At 46.4% G+C, this 19,423-nt stretch overlaps 7 protein-coding genes across 7 annotated transcripts; 4 read left to right on the plus strand and 3 right to left on the minus strand.

Moving 5' to 3' along the window:
* Window positions 1-87: 87 nt before the first annotated feature.
* Window positions 88-3,662, minus strand: I206_106770 (uncharacterized protein; the record flags this gene model as incomplete). Its single annotated transcript, XM_019159036.1, has 11 exons — window positions 88-345; window positions 404-459; window positions 517-919; window positions 969-1,082; window positions 1,141-1,257; window positions 1,308-1,822; window positions 1,879-2,539; window positions 2,592-2,884; window positions 2,932-3,118; window positions 3,182-3,545; window positions 3,607-3,662. The coding sequence occupies 11 exons, from the start codon at window positions 3,660-3,662 to the stop codon at window positions 88-90; spliced, it is 3,024 nt and encodes a 1,007-aa protein (XP_019007708.1).
* A 396-nt stretch (window positions 3,663-4,058) lies between these two features.
* Window positions 4,059-6,547, plus strand: I206_106771 (uncharacterized protein; the record flags this gene model as incomplete). The annotated part of the gene is made up of 15 exons (XM_070203395.1): window positions 4,059-4,142; window positions 4,194-4,275; window positions 4,324-4,383; window positions 4,449-4,558; window positions 4,608-4,680; window positions 4,735-5,159; window positions 5,213-5,447; window positions 5,501-5,539; window positions 5,591-5,662; window positions 5,714-5,721; window positions 5,781-5,856; window positions 5,911-5,999; window positions 6,052-6,220; window positions 6,274-6,376; window positions 6,436-6,547. The coding sequence occupies 15 exons, from the start codon at window positions 4,059-4,061 to the stop codon at window positions 6,545-6,547; spliced, it is 1,737 nt and encodes a 578-aa protein (XP_070059496.1).
* Window positions 6,548-7,096: 549 nt separating this feature from the next.
* On the plus strand, window positions 7,097-8,283 carry I206_106772 (uncharacterized protein; the record flags this gene model as incomplete). Its single annotated transcript, XM_019159034.1, has 6 exons — window positions 7,097-7,343; window positions 7,387-7,608; window positions 7,658-7,776; window positions 7,836-7,997; window positions 8,048-8,195; window positions 8,243-8,283. The coding sequence occupies 6 exons, from the start codon at window positions 7,097-7,099 to the stop codon at window positions 8,281-8,283; spliced, it is 939 nt and encodes a 312-aa protein (XP_019007706.1).
* Window positions 8,284-8,719: 436 nt separating this feature from the next.
* Window positions 8,720-9,940, minus strand: I206_106773 (uncharacterized protein; the record flags this gene model as incomplete). Its single annotated transcript, XM_019159033.1, has 5 exons — window positions 8,720-8,923; window positions 8,979-9,466; window positions 9,522-9,738; window positions 9,810-9,871; window positions 9,916-9,940. 5 exons carry the CDS (start codon window positions 9,938-9,940, stop codon window positions 8,720-8,722), a joined length of 996 nt encoding a protein of 331 aa, XP_019007705.1.
* An 820-nt stretch (window positions 9,941-10,760) lies between these two features.
* Window positions 10,761-12,802, plus strand: I206_106774 (uncharacterized protein; the record flags this gene model as incomplete). The annotated part of the gene is made up of 5 exons (XM_070203396.1): window positions 10,761-11,036; window positions 11,156-11,681; window positions 11,762-11,914; window positions 12,021-12,100; window positions 12,158-12,802. The coding sequence occupies 5 exons, from the start codon at window positions 10,761-10,763 to the stop codon at window positions 12,800-12,802; spliced, it is 1,680 nt and encodes a 559-aa protein (XP_070059497.1).
* Window positions 12,803-12,920: 118 nt separating this feature from the next.
* I206_106775 (uncharacterized protein) lies at window positions 12,921-15,332 on the minus strand (the record flags this gene model as incomplete). Its single annotated transcript, XM_019159031.1, has 13 exons — window positions 12,921-13,142; window positions 13,197-13,251; window positions 13,311-13,381; window positions 13,435-13,504; window positions 13,570-13,595; window positions 13,648-13,855; window positions 13,916-13,992; window positions 14,048-14,175; window positions 14,235-14,259; window positions 14,309-14,495; window positions 14,557-14,574; window positions 14,634-15,007; window positions 15,060-15,332. 13 exons carry the CDS (start codon window positions 15,330-15,332, stop codon window positions 12,921-12,923), a joined length of 1,734 nt encoding a protein of 577 aa, XP_019007703.1.
* A 693-nt stretch (window positions 15,333-16,025) lies between these two features.
* On the plus strand, window positions 16,026-19,357 carry I206_106776 (uncharacterized protein; the record flags this gene model as incomplete). Its single annotated transcript, XM_070203397.1, has 18 exons — window positions 16,026-16,114; window positions 16,180-16,224; window positions 16,288-16,321; window positions 16,383-16,401; window positions 16,455-16,611; window positions 16,671-16,763; window positions 16,824-16,838; window positions 16,893-16,906; window positions 16,963-17,315; window positions 17,371-17,450; window positions 17,499-17,643; window positions 17,697-17,711; window positions 17,764-17,889; window positions 17,947-18,141; window positions 18,194-18,277; window positions 18,355-18,701; window positions 18,757-19,015; window positions 19,061-19,357. 18 exons carry the CDS (start codon window positions 16,026-16,028, stop codon window positions 19,355-19,357), a joined length of 2,367 nt encoding a protein of 788 aa, XP_070059498.1.
* Window positions 19,358-19,423: the final 66 nt, after the last annotated feature.

A 19,423-nucleotide genomic window follows, 5' to 3' on the forward strand; every position in this document is an offset into this window, starting at 1 on the left:
TGGATAGAATTTTACAAGGAAATACTGCATGTACCACTTTCATATTCGACTGCCATAGTATACATATAAGCCTGTTGAACCAATAGACTAATTTTCGCTCGACCCGTACTCATCGATGACACTGATCGGCTTCACATACTCTCCAATTGGCTCATATGGGATCCCATCGTAGCCGAACGCACCTAGTCCACCGATCTCAAGACCTCTGGCTGTATCAGTCCATTGAGGGGCTGCAGTGACTCCAACGACGATTACCCGAAGACCGTACTTATAATCAGGAGTACCTAAGGCTTGACCAGTCTGGGAATCGATGACGGAAATGAGATCGGGAACACCAGCAGTAATCTACAGATCAAAGGACCAAAGTGAGCTTTACACCCTCGATGTCTCTCAATCGACTTACTCTTGTGACCCCATTCACTTCGTGCTGACACATCAAATTCTCGTTCTTGAACGGGACTGTCAATGTCAATTAATGTCAGATGTTGATAAATAAGCCTTCCGCCTTTCACTCACTCCTCATGATACCCTCGAACTTCTCTTTCGGGTTTTCAGGATCTTCTTCTTCCTCTTCATCAGCTTTCAAAGCTTGAATCACCAATTCTCCAACAGTATGACCCTTATACATCTTTCTGTCAACTTCAGTTATCTTTCCACTGAACAAGACCTTCGCACATCGACTTCCACCTAATGCTTCTACCAAAACTTTTCCTATATTTCCTACATTTGACTGTTTGTTTGCTAAAGCTACAGCTCGTCCCAGTCGCCATGCTTGAGAGACGGTGTTTTTTATCATAGCTTGCTCGCATTGTGCTTTAGTCAATGGTCTTTGAGCAGAACCAGCATGTGTACCCATCTCCACACAAGCTGCTCTTTGAACCGAATCGACATCTCGATCAGTCTTAGCTTTGGTCATAAACTGTTTGAATTGTTAGTCACTAGTATGATCTACTGACTGTGATACTTACAGTAACGGTTCCATCACCACTGGCCATTGAGGACGGGAGTAGGGAGTCAGCTCCACGTCCCGAATAATCATAGACATTGGGGGTAGTCTGCCATCCAGTAGGATACGCTCGTCCCTTTACAATTGCCGAATCAGCTATCGCCGCCTGGACTTACTGACAGAAAACCAATTACCATGAAATCACCGTCAAGTACAGGTATATTAAGATAGGTGGTAGCCCCCGTTATCATATTGATCATCCCATTACCTCCACCAATCTCCAAAGCAGCAAGAGCCGCACACTTATCGATCTGTGTTTTGGGTCAGCCTTGATGAAAGACACACGCAGATGGGAACTTACTCTCATGAATTTCATCAATTCAGAAACTGCTTCATTGTATTCCTCATTCACTAATCTCTCTTGACTGACTTCTGGACTACCAATACCGCCTCCCCATATGACCAAACCATCATCTTCCAGCATCTTCATGTCTATAATACTGATTGACCCTCCAGCACGGATTATCTCTCGTAGTGCCAGAGCTTTGCTATATGGACTTCCACCACCACCACATCCCAGGATATAACAACCAGTCGCTATCCAGTCGGCATCAATCTCGGATAACAGCCATTCACCTTTGTCGCTAATCGTGGGCGTGTACACAAGTAATGTCTGAGCCGTAACTTGTATATCTGATTTGGGAAGAGGTTTAGATCTGACATTAGCGGCTGGAATCGGCTCAATCTGCCTGTTTGTACCATTGGCTTGAGAAGCCTTGCTTGCTAAGACAGTTTTGTCCGCTTTGACGTGAGTAACAGGTGCTCCGGTCCAAGGACCAGCAGCCTTGACGTAGAATCTGGCTCTTCCAGTTGTATCTGTACAGACACATAAATACCGGTCGCTCTTTAACTCCCAACACGATGGCACTTACAAGCGATAGGAATAATCTCACTCTCCACCACAGTAGTCTTGCTTCTTTCTGAGCCTGCCGCTACGGCCTTTTCAATAGCTCTTTGTTCGACAGCCTTTCTGACTTCAGCTAGAGGGAGTCTACTTGTATCTTCAAACGTATCTATCACTCCTGAGACCTGTGCACAGGCTGCTCCAACCGCATTTGCAGCATCGAAAAAGGGGAATCGATGAACTTTGCTAACACCGTTCAAAGCGTCCGGGACTAAAATTGCTCCTCCACCAACGAGGTAGACCGGAACATCTTGCGTTGAGGTTTTCATACTTTCTAGAGCTAATTCTATCATGACTTTCATCCTTGCCGTAGCTGCAGCCATTGTATCTGCTGAGATGTCTTGAACTAGACTCGCATCTCCTACGTCTTTGGCTCTTCCTTCCGCTACCACAATATCGGTCGCTGTTAATGTGTCACCTCCAAATGCCTTGGACTGATCAATTCTGTAACCAACAGAGTCAGGTCCCACAGTGACCTTTCCATCATCTTCTATGCGTACTCTAGATCCACCTCCCAGACCAATCGAATGGACATGGGGCATAGAGAAGTTTAATGGTACTCCGCATAATTCATGTCGAGCTCCTGCTTGACGGGGGAAGCCAGTAGGAAGCAATACTCCTACTTCAGTCTATTCAAATGTTAGATCGTGTGATTCATGACTTGACTTGAAGTTTACTGACAGTTGTGCCTCCGACATCAATTACTAAAGCTGTCTCTTTTCTCGCTCCCCCACTAGCTAAACCCGCTAAAAAGTTGGCTCCTCGCATGGAATTAGTCGGTCCCGAACTGAAAGTCTTGATTGGGAAGTGTTCGGCTTGATCGCAGGTCATAAGCGTACCATCGTTGGACGTCAAGAATAGAGGAATATCGAGTTCCAGTGATTTCAAAGATTCTCGGAAACCGGATACAGCCACTTTGGCGAAAGCCAATAAAGATGCATTCAGGATCGTAGCATTCTCCCTCTCCAGTAGGCCTACATCGTCTCAGCTCACATCTCATTCATATGTCAGACGGACTCACCAATATTAGCGACTTCCTTAGAAATTGTCACTTTGATATCTGGTATTTCTGCTTGTAGGATTTCTCGTACCGTTTCCTCTTGCTTCAAATCGTGATCTATGGGTGAATAAATACCAGATACAGCAACTGTTTTGGTTCCTTGCCTTTTCAGTTCCGCAGCAACTCCGCGAATCTCGTTGATATCGACCTGCTCATGTTTTACTAGTCATTGATCCGAATCCTGCTGTACAACGGGGACAGGCGGACTCACGGATGAGATCTCCTTTCCATCTACCTGCAATCCACCTTCTACCATCCATACTGGACCTTCTAACACTGCCCGGAGTTCAAACGGGAAGCTGACGAATGGAGGACACAGTCTACTATGAGGTCCACAAAGTCTCACCACTCCAACTCTCTCCAACTTTCTGGGATCTCTTTCTACTAAACTGTTTACGAAAGAAGTCGTACCGATCGATATGGCTTCGATACGAGATTTGTCGGTAGAAGATTTGTCTAGACAGCCTGAAATAGCCTTTTGAATACCAACAGTGACATCTGGAGTTGTTGGAGACTTGAAAGAAGCTAATACTGGGTGTTCTGTACCGGGCGTAAGATCCAGAATAACCGCATCGCTGTTTCGCGCAGTCAGCTGCATATACCCGTGCTATCTCTCTTGTAGCCTTAGGGACTCACGTGTTGGTACCACCAACATCGACACCGACTCGAAGTGTTTTGTGAGCTACAGTCATTTCAATCAAAGTCTAGTGAGCGACAAACAACAAATGCACATCTTACGGAGGGAGAACAATCAAGATAAGCCATCCACTTACGTTCGCTTATAACGATTACGACTTGGGGAAACCAGATGGGCAGCTTTGGTGGGCAAAAGTGGAGATTAGCTTACTGTTGATATTACCGATTTACTTCCGAGCTCTCGGTCATTTCCCGAAGCTGCACTAACCACTCGAGGTAATTTCCTCAACGTCGCTATCAACATCTTTTTCGTACCGAACGAACACTTGTTCTGGAAGAGATAAGGATTGTGGGCAACATCCAGTATATAATGAAACCATACGAGTAAACCGTTCGTGAGTCCCTTATCTTTCCCTTTCCACTATAACGCAATCTTTTTACAGTCTCATCCAATGTCGACAAAGGCTAAGATTCTAGCGAGATTAGAAGTACCTCAAAGAGAGGAAGAAGCGGAAGTCTGGCAGCAATCACGATGGGTGGGTAAGAAATGTTTGCTCAAGCATGAGTCAGTCTGATGAAATCTGTAGCTCAATCGAGATAATGTACCTTTGCCCCCTTCTCGTCGGTTATGGGGCACATGGTCATATGTCGGGTTTTGGTGCGCCACCGGTAAGTAATCGAAAGACAGGGAGAAACCATTCGCTGAATTGTATGCAGGTATAAACATCAGTGGATGGACCGGTGGATCGTCCTTGTTGTCGCTAGGCTTATCAGTCCGTGGGTAGATGCATAATGACAGCTTAAAATGGTACTGCAATGCTGATCTGTTTATCGGGTCATAGGGGAAGCTATGGCCGTTGCTGTCATCGGACAATGCCTAGTCGCCGGAGCTTGTGTATTGACCGGCCTTTTCGGAGCAGAGTGGCATGTTGGGTTCCCTTTATGGAATAGAGTGAGTTGAGCTATCAACGCTACAATTCGTTCGGCTGACACGAGAACAGACCACATGGGGCATGAAAGCGTCATTCTTCCCTTTACTGAACCGAATCGCCTTGTCTTTCACTTGGTCCGCCAGTAGGTCTATCCTAAATTCTAAAATATTGAACTTGGCTAATAAGCCACTTTTAGCTCAAGCATGGTTCGGTGGTCAAGTACTCAAAACGCTTCTCGGATCGATCTTTCCGTCAATTTACCGTAAGTTCATACTTATAAGTCTCCAAGCTGACAATATAGATATGCATAACCCTTTCCCCGCCTCAACCGCCATGGACGGGTCGGACTTCTTGTGCTTCTGTTTGTTCCTCATTATATCATTACCTTTATTATACATACCACCTGAGCACTTCAGAATCCCATTTTTGGTCACCGCAATGATCTCCACTGTAGCGTGTGTATCACTCTTCATCTGGTCACTGGCCAGAGGACATGGTCCTGGTCCCTTGGTAGGCAGTGACGCCATGAAGCTGGTAGGCGTCGAAAAGGCAAGAGGAAGTGCTCTTGCATGGGCGATGTTCTATGGTATATCCAGTCAGATGGGTCAGATCTGTGCGGGTGTAAGTGTACTTTGGTCCTCGATGGATACAACCGGCTGAGGGACTATCAACAGATTCTCAACAATTCCGATTACACTAGATTTGCCGTGCATCCTCGAGCCCAGATCATGTCCCAGGTTTTTGTCATTCCCATTCAAGGGGTGCTCACCTGTCTCATTGGTATCATTTGTACCTCTGTTGCGGCGCAATATTACCCGGATGAAGGTCTTTTATGGCAACCGTATAGTCTACTTACAGCTGTTCAGAATAATGGTGGAGCGGGCGCTCGAGCAGGAGTCTTCTTCGCATGTAAGTAGCCTCAATCGAGACTGAACTTGACCTGACTAATCCGATTCAATTAGCTCTAGCCTTCTTATTTGCTCAATTCGGTATCAACATTGGTAAGTCACTGCTGTGTGCCGCCTGTTTCCTTGTTGATCTTCTCGGAATAGCCGGAAACGCCGTTTCCGGTGGTATAGATCTCGCTTCCTTGTTTCCAAAGTATATCAATATCCGAAGGGGAGGTCAGTGATGGTCCTTTATGGTCGAGTGCACTGCTGATTCTTAAGTTTTAGCTTACTTTGTGTGTACTGTCTTGCCAACCCTTCAAAAGGGAAATGCAATACTGATTTCCCTATTTAGACTACTCTCATGGCCCTCCCCATGTGTCCTTGGGCGCTCGTTTCGGGTGCGACTGTCTATATATCTGTCATGTCAGGTGAGTGAAGGCGGATGAAGCCTTATTTCCCTAAGCTGACAGTCTGATCCTCAGGCTACGCGACCTTCCTTGCTCCTATGACAGGTCTGATGGTCTTCGACTATATGTTTGTGAGGAAGCGACAAGTCAAGCTGTCAAACCTTGTGAGTTCACACCGTGACGTACTCGTACCTTCCCGCTTAAGTAATTTTGCAGTACGACTGTTCCCCTGCGTCAATTTATTACTATTACAAGGGAGTCAATTATCGGGCAGCCGTCGCCTGGGTATGCGGTGTCGCACCCTGTTTCCCAGGATTCTTGGCGAGCGTTTCCACCGTTAAAGTGTCATTAGGTGCTACTCACGTATACTACCTCTGTTGGCCTTGTGAGTGGCAGCTAGTCCGGCCGTACGATGAAACGTCCTGACATATCTTGTAGTGGGTTTTACCATTTCGGGTGTAGTTTTTGTCGTTCTCTCCAAGATCTGGCCACCTGCAGGCTTGGGTGAGATTGATGAGTACGATTACTTTGGTACTTTCGGGTAAGTCGCACGATGATATGTGTTTTATAGTCTGATATGACTGAAATATTCCGCTCCAGTGAACCCGATGGTCCATCTCATTCCGATTTGACTAAAGCTGCTGGGATCATAGAAAGTTCCAGCGGTAAAGACCCGATCGACGATGTACATACCGTCCCTGTGAGCGTCTGATGATTGTAGGATACTCTTGGCAAGGCGTCGACTATATGTGATGAATGAAAGGCATAGAGCATAGAGAAACGAGAAAGGTTCGCAGAGTCGGTTGATCATGGCATATCTTGCGGGGGATACATCCAATCGACCTGATTCAAACTCTTGTAGATCTATAGATGTATAAGACAGTGTGGCTTCCTTCAACATGACGAGTTTGGTCTCTACCGGTAAGGTCACCATAGTACACCCTTCTTATATCTTATACTTGCTGCTTATGCGCAGCCGGCTTCAAGAGCAATCTACGTGACAGTGACCGGTCTCAGATATGGATGACATGGATACGTAATCCAGAAACAGATCCAGCTTATCTCTGAGAGACCACTTACGGCTCTGTCAACGTACAGGAAGTGGGCGGGTCGTGGGTGGATTGTGGGCACTCTTGCACACTGTGTTGTCCCTTCTAGTTTAATAAAGCTGGGATATACCATCTCTTTGATTCAGATTGACTCTACTACTTGCTACTTTGCTCAAAGGTAAAAAAGCATCACTCAGATAGAGTCCTTCACTATGACCATCACCAAGCCCCCTACGTACTTCAAACTGCCTTCGGGCGACAAGTTTCCTTCCGTCGGTCTCGGCTGTTGGCAAAGTGAACCCGGAGCTCTGAGTAAAGCTGTAGCTTACGCGATAAAAGTAGGGTATAGACATATCGACGGAGCCACTATATATGGCAATGAGAAGGCTCTTGGCGAAGGGTTAAGACGATCAGGGGTTGATAGAAAGGATATTTGGGTGACGACCAAGCTATGGAATGGTGAGTCATAGACTTGTATCTGCTCATGCTGACAGCGAATCAGATGATCATAGACCGGAAGACGTGATGAAAGCTTGCAAACGATCTCTTGAGCTTCTGGGCCTGGATTACATCGATCTATGGTTGATGCATTATCCGGCTGCAACTGATACGAACCCGAAAGATCCAATGGATATCAGGGTACTCGACATATCTTATTTGGATACGTGGAAAGCTATGGAAGAGTGCCTCGATGCTGGGCTGGTGAGAAATATTGGTATCTCCAGTAAGTCTCATGTCTTTACCTGACTTACATTGAACTGATGTCTGGTTAGATTATTCCAAAATCGAGGTAGGAAATTTACTGAACAATTGTCGGATCAAACCAGCTGTCCATCAAATTGAGAGACATCCCTACCTTCCGCAGAATGCCTTTATGAAATACCACGAGGAGGTGCGTGATCCCCGTTGTAGCGTGACATTGATGTTGACATACCGTCATGATTGCGGCAGATCGGTCTTCATGTGACTGCTTATAGTCCGCTTGGTAACACAAACCCGTCCTTCTCAGAACGCGACTCCCTGCCGCCCATCCAGAAAAACCCGGCTGTGCAAGCTTTAGCATCAAAATACAACATCTCCACTGCAAACGTCCTGATCAGTCTCCAACTTTCCGTGAGTTCCCCATCAATATCAAAGGAAAGCTTATATGAATTTGCATACAGGAAGGTTGTTCGGTCCTGCCCAAATCTGTGACGCCATCCCGTATTGAGGAGAACCTTCGAGTGGTACAGCTCACGGCTGAGGATATTGATACCATCAAGAGTACAACCCAAGGTCAAAGAGCTAGGTATTGCGATTTCAGTGATATCAGTAAGTCTTTTTCATTCTTATTACTTGTTCGCTGACTTTGCTCGCAGTCGGCTACAAATATTACGTTGGTTTAGATGATACTGATTGATCGTATCCATAAATCGCATGTATAGAATCAATTGGGGAATCGAAGCCATTGGGCGATGATCTGTTTGTCAGCGAATGATCACAATGTACAAAACTCACTAAATCCCAACCCACCTCCGATAAGTCAGCGAAACCCTTTGGCTCCCGCCAGCTCCTGCTTACAAGCTACGAGCAAGTTCATCTCCGAAATAATGACCGTTGTCCTTCTCGGACATGGTGTGCTTTAGCCAGACATCATTGTGATAATTTGGCAAGATATAGCTTTACACATGTTCACTAGTAAATAGTGTGAGACATCATTTTGCGAGGGTTTCGGGATGCGGTTTACCGGTACGATTCTGGAACGAAATCCCCGGTCCAACGATTATAGCTCACATAGCGTCTAGTAGTAATTTGCATGCAGAGACTATACAACTGTTGAGTTTATATGTACCTCTCTATTTGCATTCGGGTACGAGGTTAGGACCAACACCATTGAGCAGAAACTCCTTTAGATTGGTCAAGGCAGTCACTTCCATCTTTCTTCTGGCATCCTGGTTCTCAGTACCGACGTGGGGCAACAACGTAACATGCGGCATATCCCTTAACCGTTGATCCACCTCAGGCTCTTTCACAAACACATCAAGCCCGACAGATCCGAGCTGCATCCCTCATCAGCTAGAAGATTGATGACACGGATAAACAACATTCACTCACATGACCGTCCTGTAGAGCTTCTATCATAGCTTCCTCATCTATTATCGGACCTCTAGCTGTATTCACGATTATGCTACCTTTCTTCATCGCTCTTATCTCCTTTTCTCCAATGAAACCTCTCGTCTTGTCGCTGAGAGGTATACTGACCATCAATACATCGACCTTTCCCAGCAGCTCGTAAAGGTCTGCGATATATTCAACGTCAGAAGGGGCAAGAGCGTTGGGTTTCCGATTGTGGTACAGAAGGATGCAGCCGAAAGGCCGGATGTAATTGGCCATTTGTAGACCAATCTCACCCATACCCAATATACCAATTGTCTTTCCGCTCAAATCTCGTGCACTTGCTTCCACACCGGGCGGGTTGAATCCTCCGGCTCGCAGATTAGCTTCACACTGACTGAATCTTCGCATGGTAGCAATCAGAAGGAAAACGGCGGTAGTGGCTGTAGCTTCGTCAACTGCTCCTGGAGTATTGGATACTCCGATTCCTGCGATATCTTCGCGTCAGATCGAATTCGGAATTATGCGAAAAACATCACTCACCTCGAGCTTTAGCAGCACGTACATCAACCGAATCGTAGCCTGCTCCTTTATGCGCGAACCATTTACACGAAGACGGTAAAGCGTTGATAAACTCCTCATCTGGGTCTCCAACAGTGCGATCCGAGATATGTTCATGGTAGATCCCGACAACATCGCTGTAACGTCCACCACTTGAAAAGTCTTCAAACAATTCTGCCCGTGATGTGGATTCCATGCACTGTGTAGATTGCTGTCAGATGCTCGCGGCATCACGTTTATGTCATGATAAGGGTCAACGACCATACTCACCACAACGTCCGCAATTCCACCAAGGAGCTGCTCTGCATCTTGGCTAGCCCAGTACAGCTTGCCTAGCGACCTTTCAGCAGACAGCTTCGCAAACCAATTCACTCACCCATCAACAGGATTTTTGGGGCCATTGTAATCGCTTTTCCGTGACTTTGTTGAACACAGAACTTGGGATGTTTAATAATTTCAATGCATTTTCAAATACCAGTGTTATATGAGTAGAACATCGTTACTGCCCATCCTCGAACGGGATGTAGCGCGAATTCACCAAATGACAACAATCTATCCGTGGATGGATACCCCGACACTATCAGAGCGGCCCGGTTGACCCCGGAGTCAAGTCAGCTCAACCACGTGATGAAGTAACCGGCCACTTACAGCGATTAGATTGATCTTTTAATCGGATAGCATCAGTGTTCCAATGATTTTCAAGAGCGGCTGTGTTCCTCAATACTTTCGTCAATCCAATAGGTATGAAGAATGCCGGATGGAAACATCTATGATCTTATTGTGTATTCATCGCTTTTGAAATCGTTTTTATCTATTTCCTTTTCCCCGAGACACATGGAAAGACCATAAAAGAATTAGCCTTTTTATATGAGGATGACACACATCACGAACAAGCGAGACGGGTCCAGTTCACAAGGATGATGTGGAACATGTGCTTGAAGAAGCCAGGGTATAAGGAAAACGAGGGAGCGGAACTTCCCCAAATACGGCTTCATGTAAATGTATGTAGATAACAGGGTATGACTTCATTCCATGCATGATATTACTCTTTTATCTATTCTCGGCCCTATTTTATGCGATGTGATTCAACCTCAATTACGCCGGTGCGGATGGAAAAACCCGCCGACGATCGACCGAGATTTTACCCTACCCTCGTGCCTACATAACTACATAAACATGAAAATAATTCGCCCACCATGCCCTCAACTTATCATTTACAAAATGTCAGCACCGTACTTTCTGGGTCTAGACGCATCGACACAATCGCTCAAAGCGTCCTTGCTATCTGTCAACCTCGATGTCGTCTCAGAATGTAGTATACATTTCGATTCGGATTTACCACACTACGGGACAAAGGGAGGGGTGATATTTGGACAAGATGGGGAGGTTTATTCGCCTGTTTTGATGATTGTAGAAGCGATGGACAAGCTGTTCGAGAAGATCAAGAGCCGCGGCTGGGATGTGAAAGAGATCAGAGGTGTGGCTGCAGCTGGTCAGGTGAGTGAGGGACAAACCGTAACATAGCTGAAACTCAGCAACATGCTTCGGTTTATTGGTCAAAATCATCCTCCAAAATCCTTGCGTCTTCAGATCCCGCTTCTCCGCTATTGCCACAGTTCAGCAATGCGTTCTCTCGTTCCATTGTACCTAACTGGCAAGATTCGTCAACTACTCGCGAATGCAATGCGCTAGAAGATGCCGTAGGAGGTGCAAAAGCGCTCGCACATATCACAGGTTCTAAAGCTCATGAGAGGTTCACCGGTGCGCAAATTATGCGTTTCAGACGGATTGATTCTGCCGGATATGAAGCAACAGATAGAATCAGTCTTGTCAGCAGTGCAATAACTACATTGTTATGCTTAGATGGCGAAGTGAAAGGTATAGACGAGAGCGATGTCTGCGGGATGAATTTATGGACGATGAATAAGAGAGAAAGAGGGTGGTCTCAGGTGTTGTTAGAGGCTATAGCTGGATCAGAAGGCGCCGCAGAGCTGGCCAGGAAGCTAGGCAGAGTAGAGACGGATGGAGGACGACCTGTGGGGCACGTTGGAAGCTGGTATGTCCAAAGGTATGGGTTTAGTCCAGAATGCCTGGTATTCCCAGGGACCGGAGACAATCCAGCAACTTTCCTTAGTCTGACTTGTGAGTTATTATGAGCTATGAAGCATGCTAAATTTTGACAGTGCGCGAGAGTGAGGGTCTCATATCACTCGGCACCTCAGATGTTGTGCTCGTTTCTACACACAAATATCACCCTCATCCGGATTTCCACGCATTCTATCACCCTGCCCAGATCGCTCCGCTCAGCGTTCAAGACACAGACAAACGAGAAGGTGCAGAGCCATTGCGGTACTTCAATATGCTAGTATACAAAAGTGAGTCACAGCTTGCAGTAGCAATGCTGACGATCAGACGGCTCTTTGACTCGTGAGCATGTGCGAGATTTGTACTTTAATAAGTCGTGGGACGCATTCAACGCAGCAGTGGAAGCCTTACGTCCTGTCTCCAAAGATGATCTGCCCTATCAAGCTGCGTTTTGGTGGTTGCTACCGGATATAGTAGTGAGTATCAACTCTTGCTTCGATACTGTATAACAGGCAAATACTGATCTTTGTCAGCCGCACGGTGCTCATGGTGTATATAAATATGTTACCGACCCTTCGGCCGGACCATTTTTCGAAGCCGCCACGGCTAAGCGAGTTCAAGACTTTTCTGACCCACGTAAAGAAGCCATCTCCATACTAGAATCTCAATTACTCAATTATCGATCTCGTTCCTCTTCCATTCTCGACGATCAAACCGACTTGTCCATCCCGTCCACCGCGAATATCGATATTTCTATCCCTCGGCTGACTCGTGTTTACGCAACAGGTGGGGCAAGTGCCAATAGGACCATACTTAGTATGATAGCAGATGTTCTCAATACTCAAGTCTGCAAGAATGTAGAATACCTCGATGGTAAATGGCAAGATGCGCAATGGAATTCTTGCAGTGTAGGAGTCGCTTACAAAGCAAGATGGGGATGGGAGAGGACTAGAAACGAAAGTCGGAAATGGGTCGGGTTTGATCAAGTGATCAAGGAATGCAGATTAGCCAGGAGGAAGCTTAGGGGTGGGGAAGGGGAGAGATCTGATTTAGCCGAGGAAGGTATAAGGATCATTGCAAGCCCCACAGAAGGAGCTAGAGCGTTCGAAAGGCGAGTCGAGTGGTGGAGAGAGCTGGAGAAGAAGGCTTTGAATGATCAGCGGTCACAAGCGGTATAGCGGTATAGCGGTACGGACATCATTGGACATGGACAATTCAGCTGCGAAGCCCAATGCAGCATAATGACCGGTCGCTGTGACCTTAGGTATACAACGATCACAATTGACATGTACATAATCATTTCGCAAATCGAAAATCTAGTCGCTTATTCCCCTCGTCTTTGGTGGTCGCTAAATACTCTGCTCTTTCCTCGGTCGTCATTTTATTCCAAACGGCGTCCCTCCTTTTGTTGATAAATCGATAAAACAACCAAGTCCCAGGATATAGTATAATCAAATTATAGCAAATGATGCCCAACAATGCTCGATTGCCTTTGTGGTATCTTGGTTTATCAGATGCCTAGATGAGCGTGAGGCAAATCAGCCGGACTCCGAGATCCAACGCCGAGCTTACCTGGTAAATGTTGGCTCCTATAATCTTGCTAACCTGTACGAACATGTTATACAATCTGAAGATGGAAATTTGGAAGTCAGTGGATGCTGAACGATCCAAATGAGCTGTACTCACGATGCCGATACCGTTCTCGTCCTGATTGTACCAGAATTTCGCGAACACCAGGAAACATGGATAGCATGGACCTGGAAAAGTCGTCAGCTACCATGACGCTGCGCTGTCTATCGACCAAACTTACGTATGGGAATCCCAATAGAATAGTAGCGATTGCAAAGTACTGCCAACCGCTGATGGTTGCTAGGCATTCGCTGCCAAAGAAAAAAGAAACGGTCCTTAGTCATGACCTATCGTGCAAAGAAGATTGCCAACTTACAGTGCGATTATACACGGTAGGAACCACTACTCATTCTCAATCAGCTATCTGTTCTCGAGGAGCCTTGAAGTAACTCACAATCTGCTCTGTCATAGCAACAAAGCTTCGATTGTTCAGCAACTCCGAGATCACGCTGATGATAATGATATTGAACACAGATATCACGGTTGTGGGAATTGTCAAAAGATTTGCGTTAACAGTTGAGAAACCCAAATCCTTGAACGAAAGCTGAAGATAGTTCTTGACAGGGAAAGACGGCAGATTGTACGTTAGTCCAATCAGATAGCTAGGCAGGATGGAAGTCAGCCTCAATCGGTAAATTTGCGATATCGCTCATATTACTCACAGCGGCCACATATGCCAGTCCATGATGGAACTGAAGATCATCCCGAAGCTCAAAGCTTGTCGATTATGCATGCCTCCCTTCATGATCCCGTACGGTAAGCTCATGATGGTGTACACATTCCAGATAACATACCTTTCCTGGGTCATCTCGGATAACACGATTAACAATTATTTTCGCTTCTCGATCGGTGATATAACCATCAGGTGCAAGCTTAGACTTGGTTCTGGTCGGCGCTTGAGGCATGAACCAGAAAGACGCAACTGAGCATTGTGGAAATGATGAGCAGTATTCTACTGTCAGCTACGCATGCGTAACGTACCACCAATCACCAGAGTCGCAATTCCCTGTACACCAATCAGCATTATGCCTATAATGATAGACCAAAGAGCTCACTTCGAGCAGAAACATCCATTGCCACCCAGAATACCCTCCGATCCCTCTCATCTTCAATAGTCCCACTGCTAAGAAAGCTGTAAGTAGGTCGGCGATGTAGTTGATCGACCAGAAAAAGGCGAGTCGGACCGGTAAATCATTTTTGTTATACCAATAAGACAAGTACAAAATGACATCGGGTATGAAACTACTCAGAGCTTACTTAGCAAGCAGGGCCTTGGAAATCGCTGATATGGGAGACGGCTCACCCTCCTTGGAAAGCAGCACTGAATCCGGTCAGCAGATATCAGCTGACGTCAGTCACAAAGAACATGATCAAGCTCACATCAAGAAACGACACGCAAGGAAAGAAGCTCTGCCTTTCAGCCAGAACTGACATCCCGATATAACTGAAAATATGATGATCTGAATGGGAATCCATCGGTCTGGTCCAAGTCGTTTGGAGATAAGCTGAGAAGGAAGCTCGGACAGCAAGAAGCCGAGGTTTTGTAAGGTGTTACCGAGATTATAGTCCGCCTGAGTCAATTTCAGGTCCTTCAACAGGTTATCGGCTGTAGCATTGGTGATATTTGCTCTGTCAATGTCGAGTGCCAGGAACATCAGCAAGATCCAGGTGAAAATCTTCCAATCAACTTTTCGGATGGCTTTTTGTTCTTCTCGCCACGTCCATCGAAAAGATGGATCGAACGCGGAGATATTCTGCAGAACACTTCAGCGATGGACAGAAAAGATATCTCGATTCACGGCTTACCTCCCAGTCCTCTCTAGGCTTGTAGTATTCCGCATGTTGTCCATCATATACCGATGGCTGAGTGGCAATATCATCCAGCGCCTCAGAATCACGATGTTTGCCCTTGATGCGAAGGAAATTGAGGATCGCATCCGTCACAGGTCCTGCGCCGGTATCGTAAGGCCTTACACGGCTGGCTAATGGTGGATTAACTCTGCCACTAGGGGGCGTGACAAGCTCAAGAGACTTGTCATCAATTTCGCCAACTTGACCGATCCTGTTGAGTGTCGACATCTCGCTGAGGTTTTTGGATTCTCTGATCTGGGATAATTCGGAAACGCTGTTTGTCAAATCTGGAATAGCATTCCTTTAGTACTTTTTTCCAGCATCTGTCAGCCAGTGCGTTCCGACCATCGCAAAGGTTGCCATTTGAAAAGCCATCTAACCCCATATGTCATATCGAGTACGTGAAGTGGTATCATATTCCGATATCTTCTGAAGAGATCTGCAAGCGCATGAGGGAGGCCTGAGCATGACGTTGCGAGGTAAAATTCCGATATATAGAATAATGATGTGCTCTGCAATCATATTCCGATATATCTGATAGATCAGATAGATCAGATGACAAAATCTCTAATCACGCCATCAATATGATCTTCGGGATTTTTTTTTCGGGTTTGTAAGACGTCGGATTAGTCCGTCAGTCAGCTTAAGCCTTTTCAAATCTTTTTCTTCACGTTACTTTTCTTTCGACGTGACTTTGGATGATCGATCAGGATTCCGATATCTTTCGCTCCATCGAAATGAAAATTCCGATACCTACGGATGACGAGCTGTTGAGTCATGACCAGTCGTGCATGAAGAATTGACGGTCATCCGAGTGACCGATATAACTAGAGCTCAACTGAATGTGTAAAGTGTTATGTATGGAATCTGCGTCCCCACGAAACCCGTCTTCAAAGTAAGGTGCGACATAACTCTGTGATAATGAGAACACTGTCCGAAATTGAGAGAGAAGACATCATAGGGACTTATACTGCTCCTACAGGACTTTATGAGCTGGTCAAAACGACACCGTGAGTGCAATGTAGGAGTTCCGAGCTGAATGACGGCAGATTCCTTGGCTCCGTTTCATGCTCAGAAACGGAATTAGTTGCTGGCTCATGGCACGAACTGCGGCTCACCTGTACGTTGAAACCTAAACGTCCTTGAACTGTGCGGACCACTGTTAAATGGCGGATGTGAACAGACACGGTCGGTTCATCCGGACTTGCAGATGGAGCGTGGATCAAGGCTACTTTTAAGGTGAGCTGAGAATCAAAAGGCAGACGCTGAATTACTCAGTTCTACTCGGACTGGGCGTGTGAGTATTTAGCTCTCACGTAAGCACTGCAATTTCAGCTGATTCTCGAGCAGTATTCCAAACATCGGATCCTAAGGCGGCCAATTACATCTCAGCAGAATATGAAGCCTGCCCCCTATTGCCAGGTCAACTGCCATCCACCGTCCAAGCCCTAAATGTCAGATTCGATCAAAAAGGTCACGAAAGACCTTTTCAAAAGAGCATCATCGTGTGAGTCTCCCTTAGTCATCGGAAATTTGCTCATCACTGAAATGATGAGCCGAATGCAGAGACATTGTGGACGGCTTTCTCAATGTTGGAGATAAAATACATATTCGATTAGGTGATCGACGGATGGGCGGAGCGGGAACGAGAATTCAGACGTGAGTTGCCCCCTGGCGCATGTAGGGCACTCAAACTGAGATAGACGGACGGCCCCTCAGGTTTGTGGAAAAAGAGTGAGTGACGCAAGACACTGCACAGAGAGATCACCAATGTTGATGAATGACTAGCTTTCGAATACGATGTAAACAACATGTTCTTGCACTTGACATAATCGTCTTGACTAACTCCGCTGTCTAGTTTACGTGGATCCCGTGGGCACCTCCCGATTTGCGGCGGTTCCTGGAGACGTGATTCTCCAGATACTCTCCGGACCCCCTGCCAGTCTTGTCGTCCTTGCACCGCGATTAGTCAAGACCAGTGACAAGCAGATAAAGGTAGTCATCCGAGCTGAAGACGCTTGGGGAAATACAGTCAACAATCATACACTATCTGTAACTCTCAGCTTGATTAACCAATCCAACGGAAAAGTAGTGCAGCGGAGAGAGACTTGTCTACCCCAACAGGGTTGGAGTACTCGAACGGAAATGCTCTCGTTAGGGGAAGAAGGCTCATATCGGATCCAGGCGGTAGCCCAGGAATATCCCAGCTTGGTGAGATGCTACAGGCTCTGGCATACACCATGCTAGTGCTGACAGAATTTGGCAGAGCGGATCAACTCTGTTCACTGTGAAGACTGACGCACCGTCTGTCTACTATGCAGACTTGCATGTGCATTCCGATGACACGTAAGTCTTGAGGCTTCTTGAGATTTACCAAAGGTGACGATCCAACAGGGTGGGGACCAACGATTCTTTATACAACTTCAGTTATGCCAAAGAATGTGCGGGCTTAGACGTAGTTGGATACACTGCGAACGATTTTAACATTACGAAGGAGAATTGGAATGCGACTGTACAGCTAATAGATCAGCTGAACACAGTACGTGGCTCAATCTGACCTTGCAACAACATCAGCTGAGCATACTTTTCCAGGACAACGAGTTTGTAGTAAGTTCCAGGATTCCGTATTCAGATAGGCCAGAGTCTGAATGATTCGTAGATCTATCCGGGAACTGAGTGGTGCGGGAATACTGCTGTCGGTGGTGATCATAATGTGGTTTTCTTGGACGAGCGCCATCGAGAATTTCCTTATGATCGACACGGCAACGTAGCAAGAAGTTTTGAAGTAAGCTAGAAGTTGGTAAACCCTAGGACGTCGTTCTGACGTGTATTTCTGTTGTAGTGGAACGATCAGATGCAGACTGACACAATAGAACCCGGAACCTGGCCGATTGATGAACTTTACGCCACTTATGCGCACGCCCCCGAATCCCATCTCTTGATACCGCATATTGGGGGTCGACGAGCGAATCTAGGATGGCATCATCCACAGCTGGAAAGACTTATCGAAGTTGGATCAGCGTGGGGTCACTTCGAGGTATGCCATTCTGTCCAAGTCTACCATGTCATCTGCTTATAGATCTATCAAGTGGTTCTTGCGCGATGCTGTTGCTCGTGGATACAAGCTTGGCGTATCCGCTAACTCTGACGAGCATCGAGGCAGATGTGGAGGAGTAAGTCCTATCTCATTTCACTGCACTACACCTTATGCGCACCTTCCTATGTACTTAAGCTGACTTATAATTTGCAGGGTGTTCCCGGTACGGCTGTCTTCGGTACACGTGGTGGCTTGACTGGAATCATCGCCAATAGGCTAGACAGGCCGTCGATTGCCTCTGCGTTACGTGCTCGTCATACTTTCGCTACTACAGGTCAAAGATTGGTTGGCCTGACATGGATTGATGACAATTTTGCCAAAGGTCAAGGTGATGAGATCGTGGCCAGATCTTCGAAGGATCTCACCCAAGTCGGGTATAGGTTCTTCGGTCAAGAAGCAGGATTCGAGTCCATTGAGGCATTTGGATGGAATGGAACTATAATGAAGAGGGATCTACAGGAGGAAGTCGGATATTCGGAAGCTCATATTCGCGTATCATGGTACGCGATTTATTTCTTTTCCACCCTGAAACAACGCTGATCATCGTTGACTTAGGGGAGGAGCACGAATCAAGGATAGATATCGAGAGGCTACTTGGAAGGGGAGCGTTACTGTGACCAACGGGATCATTCGAGGAGTCAAGCGAATATCAGTAGCGGACACCCATCCGGAAGAGACCCAATGGGTAAACACTGATGGATCTGTCGGCTTCACAAGCTCTACTAGTGGGGATGTAGACGGTATTATACTAGACATTAGCTGGTTCGGGTTGGAAAGTGGCGAGATACATGTGCAAGGAACGATCGAAGGATACGTCAAGGTGAGTCAAGACGTTCATGATTATGACTGATATGTCCAGGTTGGCAATGCCCTGGACCCACCGCCATTCAAGCATTGTCCTACATTCTCCATCACAGGTCAGCGATCTGGTTTATACAGCTCAAAGCCTCAATTGCGGAAAAATCTGGGAGGCGTAGACATGTTCGTTGCGATAGAAAGAGTATCAAGACCAGGACAACTCCCAGTAGAGATCGATGGGGTTGTGGATATCGCACCGAAGAACGGCCCTCATGGGTTTTCGCCGGTTTGCTTTGTTGCAACTCAAGCAGATGGTGCTAAAGTATGGACATCACCGATCTTCGTACAATTCCAGTAGGGTGAAATGCATGTGATGTTTCAGGCACACTGATAAGGCGAGTCACTTTTCCGATCACGTATCGAT

Source organism: Kwoniella pini, chromosome 9 (genome assembly GCF_000512605.2).
Source record: "Kwoniella pini CBS 10737 chromosome 9, complete sequence".
In the NCBI taxonomy this organism is placed as follows: Eukaryota; Fungi; Basidiomycota; class Tremellomycetes; order Tremellales; family Cryptococcaceae; genus Kwoniella; species Kwoniella pini.